Source organism: Globicephala melas, chromosome 8 (assembly GCF_963455315.2).
Source record: "Globicephala melas chromosome 8, mGloMel1.2, whole genome shotgun sequence".
NCBI lineage: Eukaryota > Metazoa > Chordata > Mammalia > Artiodactyla > Delphinidae > Globicephala > Globicephala melas.
Window position 1 is genome coordinate 10495086 of NC_083321.1, and position 17665 is coordinate 10512750.

The window sequence follows — 17665 nt, forward strand, 5'->3', positions numbered from 1 at the left end:
GTTTTCACTTTTCCTAGGTATATACCTAGTCGTGGACTACTGAGCCTTACCTTATAGTAACTCTATGTCTAGCTTTTTGAGGAACTGCCAAACAATGTCTCAAAGCAGCTACACCATTTTACATTACCGCTAGCAATGTATGAGGGTTCTAATTTTTCCAAATCCTCACCAAGCTCGTTACTTTCTTTTTGATTATAGCCATCCCCATGGGTGTGAAGTCATAGCTCATTGTGGTTTTGATTTGCATTTCCCTAGTGACTAGTGATGAGCATCTTTTCATATGCTTATTGACCATTTGTATATTTTCTTTGGACAAATATATATTCAAATCCTTTGCCCAAGTTTACATGTGTTATTTGTCTTTTTATTGCTGAGCTGTAAGCTTTCTTTATACGTTCTGGATACTAGACCCTTATCAGATATATAATTTGCAGATATTTTCTCCCCTTCTGTAGGTGGTTTTCACTTTCTTTACAGTGCCCTTTGCAGCACAAAAGTTTTTAATTTTGATGATGTTCACTTTTTAATTTGTTTATGCTTTTGTTGTCATACCTAAGAAACCATTGTCTAACCCAAGGTTATGAGGTTTATACCTATGTTTTCTTCTGAGAGTTTTGTAGTTTTTGCTCTTATGTTTAGGCCTCTGATCCATTTTGAGTTAATTTTTGTATGTGATATGAGGTAAGCGTGCAATTTCATTCTTTTTTGCATGAGGCTACCCAGTTTTCCCACCACGGTTTTTTTAAAGATTATTCTTTTCCCATTGAATTTTCTTGGCTCCCTACTGCTTATCTTTTAACATATATGGTTTTTATCACCTCTAGTTAGGCAGTAAGGTTTTTGAGGGCAGGGAGTTTCTCTTATATTTAGGTATACCCTCTGTACTTAACAGGTTGCCATACCCGTAGTAGGTCTGACGGATATATTACTAATGTCTGTCTTTCCAACCAGATAGTAAGCTCTTAAAATGAGAGGACTTGCTTATTTTTGCTTACCGGTAGGCTGGGATCAGTAAGTACTTTTGGATGATTGAATTAATGATTTCCCAATGATGAGTTCGTGTCTTACTTTAGGATTTTTGTTCTCCCTTGCAGCAGGATGCATACTAGGTAAGAGTAATTTTCTTACAGTAAGTCACCAAGGGAAGAGGTGAACAAGGGGCAAACATGACTCCATGGGAAAATCCTAGCTTAGCTTTGATGTTGCCACCATATGATTCTACCATATTCATTTTATATTCCTTGCTCCTCTTTAGCTCAGAACACATAACCAGGTTTTGAATGAAAGGAAACCCCTTTAAGGTTTAGACTTAGGAAATTTTCCAATTTGTGTTTTAGGTTATGTACCAAGAATTTAAAACAAATCAAATCCAAGCTACCATTTCTGCGTATTGGGCTTTTCTCTTCTGAAAGTGTAATAAAAAAGAATTCCCTGGTTTTTAACCAGTGCCAGTACTTCCTATTGGTGGACTTTGACAAGGCCTAATGTGTGAAACCACATTTTGAATAATGAGAACAGGAAATATGTTTCTTCCTTGCTCATGGTTTCTGCAGCTATGAAAGTGATTTGCAAAAAAAAATAGAAAAAAAGGAAATACACTAAGTATCCAATTATAGAGGAAGGGTGAATTTATTCTATATTGATTCAATGAAGTGCTCAGTTGCAACTAAAAATAATACTTAAGAAAATTATATACCAGTAAAGAAACATATTTATGGTATAAATTTAAGTATAAAAAGATTACATTGTGCAGTGATTGCAAGTAGGTAAAATTATGTACTGTTGTGAACTAAGGTGATCAGCCATCCTGGTTTGCCTCGGGCTATCTGGTTTTTAGCACTAAAAGTCCTGTATCCCAGGAAATCTCTCAGTCCTGAGCAGAGTGGGGTGGTCCGTCACCCTACTATGAACAAATTGTCAAAGAGATAATTGGGGAGAAGGTCATAGCAAGGATTTTCATTCTTTTTTAAGAGTAGACATCAGCGGTGTCTCGTTATAAGGAGTTAATGTGAGGTCAGAAAAAACTAACTATTTGAGATCATAAAAATGAACAAAATAAACTAAAATTCTTAAGGAAACCATGAGTTTGGAGAAGGATGCTCATATATATTTCAGAAGTGGAGAAAATGAGATAGAAATAAGATCTTGTCTCTTTTGAAGGTTTTCTCACTGAATTTTGCCTTGAGTCTGCCATTGCCACAACCTCTTCCCTTTCCCCTAGTCCAAGGCAGGCACTGGTCCTAGTCTACCACCATATATTCCAGTCACATTCTGGACCGCAGACGGCAAGGAGTGTGTTATTAATGACCTGTTCCAGGAAAATTTTCCACGGGAATATGTGTGTGTGGTAGAATATATTGACGTGAATAGTCGATGTCTTGACATCTTACAGTTCAAACCCATTTGGGATTATGTGAATATGAGCTTAAGGCTGCTGGAGCCTCCCATGGTCAAAATGTTACAAGAGTAAAGAAGATTAGAGAAACACCATGTTGGAATCATCTGCTGCAGACGAGAACACACATACAGTTTTATTCATTTAAAGCCATTTTCGAGGACATAGACAGAAATGTCCCCCTTCCTTTTTTTTTTCCTAATCACAGGAAATATCTTCCATTGGTGGTCAAAGTGGAAATAGCACTGAGAGTGGAAATTACATTGTCTATGTACCTACCAGAGCCTGGCAGCACTCGGCATGTAGCAAATGCTCAAATGTAGCTGATAGCTTATAGTGACGTCTTCCTAGTTTAACATTCTTTCTATGTAGGGTAGTAACGTCTCTGAATATGAAAAAGAATCTAGAAATAGGGTAAATATTCCCTGAGATTTGGCATCATAAGTAATTATGTTATTTTCAAGCATGATCTTCTTTCTCAGAATGTCTATAGCACTTAGTGTCTGCATTCTATAATCTGACAGCTAATTGTATATTAATGATTTTTCAAAGGTTGTGAATGTCTAAGTCTTTTTGTCCCCAAGGGGTAAAACCTGACTTCTGACTCTTGTGTGTGTTTCTCAACACCTGTTTCATGCTGGTCAGAGAGCAGGTGCTGATAAAACCTGTTGACTTGGCTCTAGTAGTTTATGTAGACATTGGATAGGCAATTTGGTTATTTCAAGCATCATAGCATTTGAATAAGAAGATCTAGGTATGAAACAGGCTCTCAAAATTACTTGCTGTGACCACTGACAAATTACCTTTACTTATTTATTTACTTATTTTCTCTTTGAACATTTGTAAAATAGGGATAGGGATTTTTTTTCCTTGATCATGGAAGCTCAATTGCAATTATTTGATAAAATACTTTGTGAACTGGAAAATATTCTACAAATACAAGTATTGATTATCCTTTGTAATTTGGGTACTCCTCATGGCACTTTTTCTATCATTCTTTCTTCCTTTGCCTAAAGGCTAAAAGTAGGTAGACAGTGCAACCAAGAGCCTAGAAGAGGAGTTAGGGGAAGTTAAGACAGACGGAGATGTGTAAGCGGTGCTGTTTGTACAAAGACAGGGGTGAGGACTGGCCACTTAGAGCTGCCCCAGTGGGGTGTGGAAGCCACAGTGTCAGCCCCATATAAAGATAGATGGAATGGGATCTTTATTGTACCTCATTATTATTTTTTGCTTTCCTGAAAACAGTGGTGCAAAAGAGACTCCACGAAAAATGTAGATGTGGAAGGAATTAAAGATAGCTTAGGGACGGCATGGAGCAGTCACTTACATTTTTCATCTGGTGCAGAGTCTCCCTATTGCGGAGGGAAAAAATGAAAAGACAAGCGAACTACTACCGCTGTGACTACTACTGCACCTTATCCAAGGAACAGACCAGTGAGAAACCACATTCTGAAGCCCTTATTCAGCCTATTGTTTTTTAACGTAAGAAAGCTGTCCTAAGCAAGAAACATGATGATACAGTCTACTACAATGGCCTATGTTCATCCTCTGAATGAGGACGGGGCGAAGGGAGCTGTGGTCCCTCCATGCAAAGACCAGAGCGACATGGAGGCTGCATGCAGAGTGCCTTCAGAAATGGGGGTAAATAAGTCTCTTGGAAGCTGTGAATGTTAATGTCTAAAAAAAAAGAAAACAAAACAGAAAAAAACTAGTTTAAGGGACACTATCATTTTCTAATGGTGAGGCTTCCTGATCTTGGGGAGGTTCTGGAAATGTTATTTCCGTTTCTCCTTCTCCTTCTTCTTCTTCTTCTTCTTCTTCTTCTTCTTGGACTGGAATAATTTCAGTGTCCTCTTCATTCTTTGGTTGGGAAGATATTTCAATCTGCTCAACCACTTCTTCTTTTATTTCAATTGCCTGTTCCTTTTTTTCTTCTGCTGACAGGAGAACTACGTTCTGGAACACAAAATTGAACCAACTTTTCTTGACCTTCATCACTGGCACATTTCTCAACAATCTGTATGAATATCAAATGCCTCCTGGTTTTTATGCTATTCATGTTATTTTCTATATGCTTCCCAGTACCAGGATTGATTTCCCAGCTGCTCAGATCCTTATCAAATCACTTATCAAGGCTTATCCCCAAGGCGAGCAGACACTTGCCACTTTGCCTGGAATGATCGCACAGTGTCTGGGAAATAACACTGCAATAATAGAGGAATTTAGATTTTAGTTTTGACTGGCCTTTATTGGCGATAACCTTGGGAAAGTAACTTTCTCTCTCCAACCCTGTCTTCCTCATCTGCAAAATGAAGGAATTGATGATGATTTCTAAATTCTCTTCCAAAGCTAACATCCTATGGTTCTGAAGCAGTTGATAATAGACCTGTCACTGGGATATTTATGTCTCCCAATTGTGGAGCCTCTTTGAACCTATTGTTTTGGAAGAGGGATTAGAAGGAAAGAGGGGAGGAGAAGGGAATACTGAGAAATGAGGTGCAAGAAATAGTGGCTTTAATCAGCCTTCAGCCATCCTGTTTTTATGCATTAAGTATGGAATTCTGAAGTCAAGAGGGATGACTTGAAGTCCAGCAAAAAGGTTAGTAAGAGGATGTACATAGCATAGGACTGTATCCTCTGTCTAACCTTTAAACCTATTTCAGATTTCAAGACACTTTTCTCCATTACTGGTATTTTCTGCTTTCCAGAAATATGCTAGGATCACTTTTCGTGATGTTCCCAGGCTCATCAGATTACACTCTCCATAAATGACTCTTTGTAGATGTGATTTTCCTACAGGGAGTTTGTGAACAGCATGGCTTCTACTTACAGCTTTGGGTCTGGAGCATATTTTTTTCCATTCGTTCTCAACAGTGCCAGCTGTCACAAGTTTCTGGAGGAAGGCAAAGAGCAACATCACTGCAAAAATGCCCTGAAGAACAGAAAAGTGAGGGTGAAAAGGTAATAATGAAAATGTAAGAATATGGCTGGTGCGCAGTAAGTGACTGTGGACTAAAAGATCAATTCTTTAGGGAAATAATGACTGACTGTGAGAACTGCTCGTATCTGCATAACCCTAACCCTTAGCACAACTCCTGGCACATAACAGATAGTGTACGTTGCTGACAGAAAGTAAAGCAGTAATAATTAGTTGAAGAATCAATTCTGTGTAGGCGAGAACAATTATTGAGTCCCAAATTGAACTGTATCCAGCTTTAGGTGGTCTGGTATCGCACTAAGGAAATCTCTCCACACTTGGGAGATGCATTTTTTTCCCCTTCAAACTCTACACTAAAAACTCCTTGAGGGGGCTTCCCTGGTGGCGCAGTGGTTGAGAGTCCGCCTGCTGATGCAGGGGACACGGGTTCGTGCTCTGGTCCGGGAGGATCCCACATGCCGCGGAGCGGCTGGGCCCGTGAGCCATGGCCGCTAAGCCTGCGCGTCCGGAGCCTGTGCTCCGCAACGGGAGAGGCCACAACAGTGAGAGGCCCGCGTACCGCAAAAAAAAAAAAACTCCTTGAGGCAAATGATGTTTATTACAACTTAGGTTCTTCAGTGTTCATCTTAATCAATAATAATAATAATAAATTTTCTGTTAATAATATAATAATAATAAATTTTAAAGCAAACACTTAAATAGCACTTTCTTTGTACCAGACACTGTTCTAAGTGCTTTCCATGTATTAACTCATCCCTCAAAACAGCCCTATAAATACTATAAACAGTAATAAATACTATCACCTTCCCCATTTTACAGTTGCAGAAAATGAGACAGTGTGATCAGAATTCTTGCTGAATGCCATATAGGCAGTAAGCAGCAGACACAGACAGTCTGGATCTAGAGCTGATGGTCATAAGAAAAATGCCATACTTCCTCCCTGAAAATAAATCCAGTTTCGCACTTACCAAGAACAGAAACCGTATGCTGTCACAATATTGCATAGCTAGAGAGTTTTTGTCAGCGGGGTTAGCTGGTTCACAGTTGTGTATGTTAATATATGGTGTGGGAGCCTTAGTGAGGTTCAGACTCTCCATTTTAAAAAAGTGGGAAATTGTCAGATTAAATATGTCCATGATCAAAAAAATTATTCCAGAAATAGCAGCAAAGAGGCTCAATGAGTTCATTATTATTCTCCCTCTGACCTGAAATAGAGACATAAAGATTTATTAATTGAGTTTAATTACCAGTTGAAGAATATAAGCTAGGAAGGAATTCCAGATCCCGTTCCCCTGACTCGGAAAGGCACTACACCTAAATCATACTAAGTTCTATTTCTCTCAGTTGTTTTTAGTCTCTTTGTCACTATAAAATGAAAACCTTCATGTCTGAACCTTGTCCCTTTCTCAGATTTCCCCATCTCATTTATGCCACCACCATCCAATCAGTTCATCAAGAAAACATCCTAGGAGTAATCCTTGTACTTCCTTTCACTGCCACTGCCACCAGAATACTAGTAGGCATTCAAGACACAACTGTTGAGTAAATGAAATGAATAGTATTCAGATTAGATCACAGTGAAGCAGGATGGTATTGTGGGTATAGGTAGGGAAAGAGCACATAGACCCCTCTAGGTCTGCACCATCAAGTGGAAACAAGCAAATGGTAACACCTGTTCCCTCCCTCTTGCCCCAGGTTGCAGTCAGCCCCAGTCTAGCATCTTTCAAAATACAATTAAGGCTGATGTCTCCGGGCAGCACAGGTAAGAGGATGTCAGTGTGAGTGTGCTACCTTGCCGGGATGATAAGAGTTCGGAACAAGAAGGTATGTGCAGAAGGTACCATAACGGTGTGGGGTTGTTGACGATTATCTCAAGACACACGTATTTCATGCCTGGTTGTATGACCTACAGGTGGCAAGTCAGTAGGACTGACTGTATTTGGAGAATAAATACAACTTGATCTTCATAAACAGTTTTTCTTTCCCCCCAAGCTGAGTTTGTCAGACCACCTCTAGCCAGGAGTCATCTCAAGCTCCTCCATCTCCACTGACTTCGGAAGCGACTCAAATTAGTGATAGCTTAGTAAGTGGAGAGAAGCTGAAGAAGGAAGCTTGCTGGTGAGCTCTTGACCTGTACAGAATCAGGGGTTCTTTCTGGGTGTAAATGTGTCCTGAGGGGTTATATGCACAAACCACTCTAGCTCTTTATAGCGTCTGAAGCACCCTCATATATATTACTCCATTTTATCCTCAGGAGAGTTTCATACGGTAGCAAAGACTATTATCTCCATTTTATAGGTTAGAATTCAGAGGTACAGGGCTTCCCTGGTGGCACAGTAGTTGAGAGTCCACCTGCCGATGCAGGGGACGCGGGTTCGAGCCCTGGTCTGGGAAGATCCCACGTGCCACAGAGAGGCTGGGCCCGTGAGCCATGGCCACTGAGCCTGCGCATCCGGAGCCTGTGCTCCGCAACGGGAGAGGCCACAACAGTGAGAGGCCCGTGTACCGCAAAAAATAAAATAAAACTCAGAGGTACATAGGGGTAAACTGACTTGCCCAGGGTTACAGCTGAAGGTTAACTAGGACTTGAGTCAGTCATAGCGTTGATTAGACAGTTTTCCTAAATGCTGGTCTGAGAGAAATGACAAGATTTTCAAAGAGATCTCAGTCTCACACAGCATCTCACATTCCTAAGACCATAAGCATGCTCTTCAACGATCTGCCTTTAATTCTGTTTCCATGAATATCTCATTTCCATGTTTTTTATGAAAGAAATCACAACGGCATCATAGAGGATCTTTTGCTTCTTAGGATTGAGCGATAACTCAGTGCTACTGTAACTCCAAAGGTCTTCAAGGGTCCTTCTTTTCAACTGAGAAAATAGCTACTTCTCTGATGTGTGGGAAAGAAGGACATACGATTACTTGCCAAACTCTTCATGGAGTTTTTCTCCGCTGCTGCCAGGAGTGATCCAGAAATGATATACTGTAAAAAGAGAGGTGGTGGGTGGGGAAGGGCGGGGGCGAGATGGGAGAAGCAGCAGAGAGAGAGAGAGGGGCAGAGAAGGAGATCACTTTTTAACATTGAGAACTGGTTGTAAAAAAGCTATCCACACTTTCAACCACTTTCACTAAACTATCCAGTCCTTTTTAATGGATTTATTCATTTTTCAGCATATTTCTCCCTTATTCAGGCTCAATACCATTCAGTCCATGCCTTTTATTCAATCAGATGGGGAGCTGTGACTAGGAATATAGTAAGACCAGAGGCAGAATTCACATTTCCATGTCCATTAGTACTCACACTGTGAAGTTAAACGTTTTATTTTCAGTTTTCCTTTTTGTAATTTGGGGAATTGCTCTTTGGAGTGCACAGTGTTTTAAATGGCGTTGATGGCAATGGTGAGTGAATTGATGTAGAAGTACTTGGCCTGAATGCCGTAGGGACTTCATTCAAACATGGGCTGCTACAGGAAGTGGCCATTATTGCTCATCTTCCTTTTCTACTATCCAAGCTCTAAGATGGAGGAAACTCTTTCACGACTCCATCTCTCCTTGTGCTGAAAATTTCAATCCTGGACCTGTCTTCATAGTGGCATCTATGAAGGGGTAATGGTGATGAAAACATCACCGTCCCATACCACATCCAGACAGGGTTACCAGCTTGGAAAACAGGCACGTGACACAGCCATAAGGAGTACTGCTCTGCTGATAAGTGAGGGGAGATTTCTTTGGGATGGGACTAATTTCACCACGTGAGATAGTAACTAAAGAGAATTGTAGGGAAGGACCAGGTGGGAGGAAGTTTGCTTTCTGAAACACCATGCTCTACAGTCCAAACGCCTAGTACCCAGCCCCCTTCATGCTGGACATTGACTTTGGAGAGGTCCTGCTTTGAGAAGTCTTTCCTCCCTGTGTAGATCCGTGTAGGGCAGCTTTCTCTGAATTCCCATGAAGCATGACCACGGACTCTCAACCATGGGATTCATGCTCCGTGCAGTCCACCTCTCTTTCCACTAAATCACGTCAACCAGATAACCTGTTCCCTGCTCCTGCGCTTTCCTCAACACAGAAATAATCTGGTCTATTCCTGTGGAGCTTTTTAACCTTTTTGTCTGTATCACTCCCCAAATGGTTGTTAGTTTTTACTCACCATAATGCCTCCCCAGAGAGGGTACCACAAAGTTACACAGATGGGTGCATAGACCTCCGCGTGAAGCAACAGGAGGCCGCCCAGGGCAATGTGGAAGAGCCCATTCATAACCTGGACAGCCTGGGGAGAGAATAGGGGCACTGATGGATGAACTGAAGTAAGTCATTGTCAAGTCAGAAAGCGAAAGTGAGGCCGGAAGCCCTGGTTCCTGACCTGGATGGGGCTGTGTAAGATGTCCAAAGCAAGCGGTGAAGGTGCCAAGACCTTTGTCTTGTTCCGATTCGTTTTCCCCACCACCTGGGGCATTTCCAAGGCAGGTATATGTGGTATGCTGGTGATGACCTGGGACGGGAGACCCCTAACTGTGCAAGCCTCAAGATCAAGTGGGGGCATAAGATCACCACGATAGTCTCTCTGTACGTCCCTGATCTGGCCCCCTGTGTCAGACATAAAGATCACCTCAGGTGGGATCAAATACTTTCCAGTCGGATTGAATTTTGTACCTGGCCTACAGCATCTGCTTCTGTAGGCCAGAGAGTCCCTAGGATGTGGAGTGGAGGGCAACTGACTTACCCCCAAAGCCTTAGATTCCCTCATGAAGAAGCTCTGTGTGGCGCCCACCACTGAAGGCACCCTCCTGGGAATTAGTTTCTGAACAGGCTGCATGGCAATAGGGCCTGCCGGGAAAGCTCCACTCATGGAATTTCTGGGCGTCGTCATTTCACCCTCAAAAGTCCTAAAAATAAAACAAATAATAAAATGAGGGGAGAGGGAACAGGATTCTTGGCTGTCTTTTATCTCGTGTCGTGCACCTGAATACTTCCCTCTGTATTCTCTCTGTGGGTGTCACTGATGGCAGACATGGCCTCTTCCTAGTGACTTTGGATCTAAAGCAAGGCCTCCTGCCATGTTCTAAGACAGGATCTGGAGGGGGCATCTCATGCAAGGGTTTATGGGCCCAGGGATCCCTGCCCGTATTCTTTTTTTGTGTGTGGTATGTGGGCCTCTCACTGTTGTGGCCTCTCCCGTTGTGGAGCACAGGCTCCGGACGCGCAGGCTCAGCGGCCATGGCTCACGGGCCCAGCCACTCCGCGGCACGTGGGATCCTCCCGGACCGGGGCACGAACCCGTGTCCCCTGCATTGGCAGGCGGACTCTCAACCACTGCGCCACCAGGGAAGCCCCTGCCAGTATTCTTGACAGACACATTTGGGACGTGTTTTCTCTCTGTCGAGAACGTCACGCTCATATTCTCTGTGTTCTGTGTGTCTGTCATCTCTGGATGCTTTCCTTGTGCTTTCATATTGGAAAATGTGTTTTGTGTGGGCTCGTCCTTGTCCCTTTGCTTACCTGCTTTTGTCCATTGGGATGGGCCAGAGTCACCATGCTGGAGGATGGTGAAGACTGTTGGAGTCGAGAGGGGCCGAGTCAATCTTCCCTCCTCCCACTAACTCTGCCACCTTGAGTAAATCACTTCAAGGAGGCTCTTGAAGGTTCTGTGTGAGACTGTGGCCTCTGAATCAGACTGCCTAGGTTTAGATCATGATTCTTCTATTTGCTGTGAAACTCTGGGTAAGTTCTTTAAACTCTCTGGGCCTCAACTTCTTCAACTGTAAAATGGGGATAGTAATCATTCTTATCTCATAGGGTTGCTGTGAGACTTAAATGGGCTGATGGTGTGTGATGGCTGGTTTCTTTCCGTTCAGGGATAGCTTAAACGTCAGCCTCTCAAAGAAGCCTTTCCTGAGCCCTCCATCCGCAATGCATATCTCTCACAACGTCCCATTTTATTTATTTGGTAGCACTTATCCCTGTGAGGAATTACTGTATTTGCTTGCTTGTCTACTGTCAGTCTCTCCCCACTAGAATATAAATTCCTTGTGTTCTCTGTTGTTTAGTATTTAAAATTATGCCTGGATTTAGTAGTTTCTTCATGAATATTATTGAAGAAGTAAATGTATGCAAACATCCATGTCTGGGGCTTCCCTGGTGGCGCAGTGGTTGAGAGTCCGCCTGCCGATGCAGGGGACACGGGTTCATGCCCCGGTCCGGGAAGATCCCACATGCCGCGGAGCGGCTGGGCCCGTGAGCCATGGCCGCTGAGCCTGCGCGTCTGGAGCCTGTGCTCCGCAACGGGAGAGGCCACAACAGTGAGAGGCCCGCGTACCGCAAAAAAAAAAAAAAAAAAGCACCCATGTCTGAATCATTATTAGCTGCTTTTGTTCTTGTTCAATATTTTTACCTTTAGGAGCAGTAGTTTCTACTTTTCCCATCTGAAAATGAGAACAATACCCCTTTCAGAGACATGTTGTGAGAAAAAAATAAGTTACCGCAAGTGAAAGTGCCTAGTACACAGGCAGGAAATAGTAAATGCTATTCGTCCTCCGTGATGATCAGTTTCTGAATAGGAATGTCCCTTTCCAGCTCTAACATTCTAAGACTGTTCTACCTTCTTCATCACGTGATTGCCTTCAGTATTCATTTCTTTATGTCAATTACTTACATGAATTCTATTGGGTCTTTCCTGGGACCTGGAAATCTCTCTTTAGGGACGCAATTTTGGTCTTGTCTTTACTGACTGTAAGTCACGTAAGGGGCCTTGGAGGCCAAAGCTGTCTGTCCAGCTTACTTATCTTCCTAAAGTCATGCAGGGCTGGGCACCTGCAGGTATGCTGGAAGACAGGGGCCCGGGAGTCTCCCAGGCCTCACATCTGTACCCACTTCCTAGTAACAAAGACATTTCACATCTGGCATCTCATCTGAGCCTCACAGGGCAGACGAGGGATGAATCGTGGCCTCTGTTTTGTAGAAAGGGTAACAAGGGCACCGAGAAGTTAGGTAACTTGTTCGAAGTTACACAACCATCAGAGATTTAAAATGAGGGCTTGGACCTAGCCAACAAGGTATCTGTGGTACCAGGCTGCTTTGTCCCCCGTGGGGAATAGGAATTCAGCCTTTCACTTATGAATCTCCTCCTTTTCCTTCAAATAGATGTGCGGTTTGGATGACTATACATCGGTTGAAAACAGAGTATCTGTCTGGGCCATGGCTGAAGGGGAAGAGGGGAGGCTGTGGGTCCTTCACACCTGATTTTGCCCCAGCCCTAGATTACCAGATGTCGTGTGCTCTTAGGGATCCGCTTTGCACCGCAAACCACCCCGCAAGACCACCAACAGGAGGGAATATTTTAATATAGACCACTAAGGTGTTTACAGACGGATTCAGGCAGAGTTTTTAGGGCCAGTCAGACCTCAGAAACCATTCCGTTCATTTGATAAATGAGGAGACTGTGGCCCAAGGATGAGACACGCCTAGTTAAAGACCTCGCACTTAGTGATGGAACCGAACCAGAAAGGCAGCCCCTAGGGCTCCGAGGCTCGTGCTCTTTCTGCCGCACCTCGGGCTGGACCACACAGCTGGAGTTGTTCACTGAGCGCCCGCTCTGTACTAGTTAGTTCCCACGCTCCCACAGCTTCCCTGCTAAGTGGGAAGTTTCTTTTTCTCTGCAGTTGTGGAAATGGGGGTTCTGAGAGGTTAATTAATTTTCCCACGGTAAGTATGGAATGAGCTGAGGGTTACCACACTCCTCTCCAGAGGGCTCCTTTTAATGAGGACAATTTATAAAGCAAAGGTCATCAATTATCTGGACAGAAGGAGATGATTGGACTACCATTGTTTTCATTTCTCCTCACTTTTCATCTGCCTAAGGCTGTGTCTATATTATTAGTCAGATAAACCTTTTGTGTAAACAAGTCCTCCTTGGGCTTTGTCTGCCATGACTAATGGCAGTAATGACCGTTGGAGGGGAATATTTTATTTCTCTTAAGATGATGTCTCACTATGGCAACTATATTTCTACAAAGCCTTCAACACATACCACTGTAAAATAGTTTATAAACACAAACATACTTGTTTCTCTGTGCTACTTCATTTTTTCTGGCATATGTGTGTGTGTGTGTATATATATATGCATGCCAGGTCATTGTAGACTGACTGGGTAATGAAAGATTTTATTCATTTTATTCTATGGGAATATGTGAAACTAGACCACACACTCATCAGGTTATTGTAGAGTCCTGTAGCCTTACCCTATATATTTTTTTTCTTTAATTGTTCACCATGACTGTTTGTCCCAACTGTGTGTTTTCCACCACACAGTTATGCTCAAAGACTAGTTGGTACACTAGTAGTGGTTACTGATCACATTGGTCAAAATGTGGTCATAAGATTTTATTATCACCGAACTATACTAAAATCAGGACTCAGTTTATCAGACACTGCCCTGTTTTATTACAGCAATTTCTGCAAATCTTCTTGGGTTTTTAAAAGGCACCACTATTTCCATGTCCTTCTACTGAAGAAGATCTCACAGCGTTTATGGGCTTTGGTTTGAATAATGACCTTTAGGTCTAATACTTCCATCATTTACTCAGAAGTTCAAAGCTGCCCAGATTTTGTTACCTCCACTTCCTCCTTTGCCGCTCAAATAGTTTTGCATTTTCATCCCTTGTGGCCTCCTGTGCACTTGTCTCTGAGGAATAACATTCTTAATACTTCCTTTTCCTCTGCCTTTGCTCTACAGCCTGTCTCCTTCTACTGTGTCGTTAGTCCTTCAATGAGATTGGTTGCATCTTCAATCTCTTGCTATATTTGGGGAGTACTGAGCAGAAAGAGCTAGTCCTAGCTCTGTTGCTTGCTACCGTTGTGACCTGATCTCTCTATTCAAAGTTTTGTTTTGAGAACATGAGATAATTTGCAATTTATAAACTACTAAAGGCTCAAAGAATAATTATCATCCCTGGAACCTTTGTTACGATTAAAATGTGCTGTGGTGTCTCCCCAGTCCCAAAACCCCTTCCTTTAATCCAGGACTGTCCCAGCCACTGCGCAGTCTCCCCAGTCCTATACTCCCAGCGTCTTAAAAGCTTCCTCTCTGCTTCCACTTCCTCACGACACACTCACTCCTCGACACTCCGCGGCTGCTTCCTGCCAGAGCCACTCAGGTGAAACCTCCTTCTTCAAAGACTGTGCTGCAGGGTCTTCCCGGGCATCCCAGTGGTTAAGACTCTGTGCTGCTACTGCAGGGGGCACAGATCTGATCCCTGGTCGGGGAACTAAGATCCTGCAGGCCACCAAGATCCCGCCTGCCACTACGACCCCGCCTGCTGCGAGGTGGGGGCATAAAAGCTCCACGAGAGAAAGAACGTGCTGCAAAGCCAGGCATCATCCCTCGGGTGGCTTCACATCTGTACCCCTGTCACCCAGGCTTAAAAAGTTGGAGCCATATTCCGCTCCAGCTCCTTCATCTCCCACATGGAAGCTAAGTCAGGCAGTTTCTACCTCTGTAAAGTATCGTATTTTGCAGGTGCCAGTGTCACCTCATGAGTTTGATTCTCATTTCCTCTCCTCTCGTTTCCTCTACTGGTTTAGCACAGAAATCTTGCTTTTCTGCCTTCTGTCTCTCTCTTTTCTAACCCGTCCTCCACAAGGCAGCTAGATCAGACTCCCTTAAATCCCTGCTGAAGTGACGCTGAACTTGAACTCATCTCTGATCTGTCATTGCCTGCCGGGGAAAACCCTTTACCTGGTCGCTCACAGCCTCTACCTAATTTCTTAAGCTCACATCCCACTACTCCCCACAGAGCCACTGGTCTGGATGCCTCTCCCGCTTTCTTCTTTGAACCGTCTCAACTTTGAAATGCTTCTCCTCCCACCCCCTTCACTTTCAGTGCCGCTGCCCATCAGACATTCACATCACTGGAGGCTCTTCCTGGCCAGGAATTCTCCTTCAAAGCCCACAGCTCTTTGCATTCCTTACTTGTCACCAAGGGTTCTCTTTCTCATGTCATATTGTTAGTCCCTCTAATGGAGTGTAAATTCCTTTTGGGAACGTCTTACTAGGATTACGCAGGGAACCTGTTTCCTATATACTATGAGCTCAAGAAATGGTAAACTGAACGGTAAACTGAACATTAAACTGAACTACTTCCTCTGGACAGGTTTACAGACACTCAGGATGTCGGACCAAAAGGTGATTGATTTCATCTCACCTGTCAGTCAGTGCGATCAAGCCATGTTATGGGAAACAGGGGAAGGGAATGTTATAAACTGGTTTCGGGAGACCGTGACGGCAGGGTTAGAGGTCGTCTTTGTCGGCCTTCATCAGATCTTCCTCTAGTCTCCAGTGCCCACTCTCTCTCTCGGTTTCTGTGATGGATTTGAGGCAGGGTTTTGTGCTCGATTTGGTGTCCACCAATCCCCTCCAGAAAATGTTCTCCTGAGAGGCTTAACAACATCTAGGGGTATTCACATGTAGTGGGATAGCCTTGGAGACAAAAGCATTTAAAGCGAGAGGCGTGGAGTTATTTTCGTTACAGCCGTGACTGTTTATTTTCTTATTTGGTTCGAGGCTGTTCTAAGAGCGTCAGGATTTTAGCTCATTTATTCTTCATAACGCAGTGGGTATTACTACTGCCCCCACTTTATAGGTGAGGAAACCGAGGAGCATAGAGGTTTAGTAACTTGCCTGAGGTTATAGGGCTTGTGGATGGCGGAGCTCAGGTTTGAGCCCAGCAGGTAGTAACCGTGCTTTAATCTACATGAGGCAATTTACTACTTTTGTAGATGGGCCAGGGTCATTCTAGAGAGAGAGAGAGAGTGAGTGAGTGGTTAAGGTAGTAGGTGGACGGACAGCAGGCCTTGGTATCGCCTTTCCTCAAATGATGACACTATCAGAAGACCTGACCAGGGAAGCCCTAGAATTAAAGCCAAGAATCTCCAGTCTCCCAAACCATCCTATGCCTTCTCTGTCACTCCCTTTTAGACACTTAAGCAAAGCAAATGGATTCCTTACCTGAGTCTCCAAGGTCTTAAGGCTCAAGGGCTGACGTGGATGCTTGCGGCTGAGTTCGCTTAGACAGCTAGGTTCTCGAGCACACAGCGGGCGAGTGAGATGGACCAGGCCTGGGATTGCTGATAGATACCAGGTGACAGGAAATTAGTGGCTTCTGCTACCTTGGGTTTTGCCCCAATTACTTTAGTTTAATACACACTTATCAGAGCTGAAGAGGATATACAAAAAAGTTTCTGCCTTACCAGGAGGTTTCACTTCTTGAAAAAGATCCCAGGGGACTGCCGGGCGTACTTTACGCTGCCTTAATTAGAAGAACTATGTAGGCCCCCACCCTGTAAGCAGGTGTGGATGGGGGGTCCCCAAGGGCACGAAGGGCTCTAGAAATTCTGCAAAGATGGGCTGTTAGGACTTTTACCTTTTTCTGTTACTTTCTTAGGAATGGGTGGGTGGGAAGGAGGCATCCATGCAGAGAGATTGAAGAATCATTAAGCCTGTACCCTTGGAAGTGTTGTGTGTATCCTCTGCAAATGTCATCCTCATTTGCCCACACTTAGGGTTCGAGTGGGACCGTGTATGTCTCGTGTTGAATTTAGTAGAAATGGCCTAAAAATATCTTTTGGTGCTGTGGAACATGTCCCCAGAAGCTTGAGGCAAGATTTCCATATTTGGGGATGTACATTGAAATAGTACTTTTACCTACAAACCCACCTTTTCCCTCCATCTGTCTAGTACCCTAGTGTCCCCTCTCTTTTCAGTCGGGGCCAGAGCTGTGTGGCCATCAAGCCCAGCGCTAGATCAGGTGAGGAAACGGAGGAAGCTGGTGGCCAGGAGAGTAAACATTTGGGAGACGCATCAAAGAAAGTTTTGCCCAAAGGTATTGTATCCACTGCGCTACCATATACAACCTTTATGTTCATATTTTGGATTTTTCTTACTTGGTAATCTTCTTATCCATTGATGTATTTCGTTAGCGACCCAGGGCTGTAGTTAGGTAATCGTTTGCCTAGTCTAAAGGGCTGAAACATGGCAGCTCTGTTGCTGAATCTGAGGTTCGTTCATATCTTCTCTCTCACTCTCTTCTCCTCTCTTCTCTATTTCTCCCTCTGCCTCTCTTTTCTTTAAGATGGTTTGGAATCAGAGGGTTAGAACCAATGGGTAAAAGTCATTCTGGAGAGGCTGATTTGGGGGCAACACAGAAAAAAATGCCATGTCCCCACCCACCATTGGAGCAGTTCGTTAGTGGAACAGGCTAACGTTTGAATAGAGAACTTGCTGCCATCAAGTATACACAGGTAGGAGCCAGGGGGTCACCTCTCATTAATGCTATA

At 43.7% G+C, this 17665-nt stretch overlaps 1 protein-coding gene across 1 annotated transcript; it reads right to left on the reverse strand.

Moving 5' to 3' along the window:
- Positions 1 to 4108: 4108 nt before the first annotated feature.
- On the reverse strand, positions 4109 to 16450 carry LOC115848520 (B-lymphocyte antigen CD20-like). The gene is made up of 7 exons (XM_030849299.2): positions 16338 to 16450; positions 10059 to 10221; positions 9486 to 9605; positions 8262 to 8318; positions 6302 to 6538; positions 5226 to 5327; positions 4109 to 4351 (listed from the first exon to the last, which is right to left on the reverse strand). The coding sequence occupies exons 2-7, from the start codon at positions 10203 to 10205 to the stop codon at positions 4109 to 4111; spliced, it is 906 nt and encodes a 301-aa protein (XP_030705159.2). The 5' UTR covers positions 10206 to 10221; positions 16338 to 16450.
- Positions 16451 to 17665: the final 1215 nt, after the last annotated feature.

Bases quoted from the DNA above. Each gene is read 5' to 3' on its own strand.
- LOC115848520 (XM_030849299.2), bottom strand. From the start codon at position 10,205: ATGACGACGCCCAGAAATTCCATGAGTGGAGCTTTCCCGGCAGGCCCT. The intron at 6,539-8,261 runs GCAAGTAATCGT...TCTCTATTTCAG, and splicing joins AAAACTCCATGAAGAGTTTG to GTCAGAGGGAGAATAATAAT. The intron at 5,328-6,301 runs GTAAGTGCGAAA...TCTGTTCTTCAG, and splicing joins GCATACGGTTTCTGTTCTTG to GGCATTTTTGCAGTGATGTT.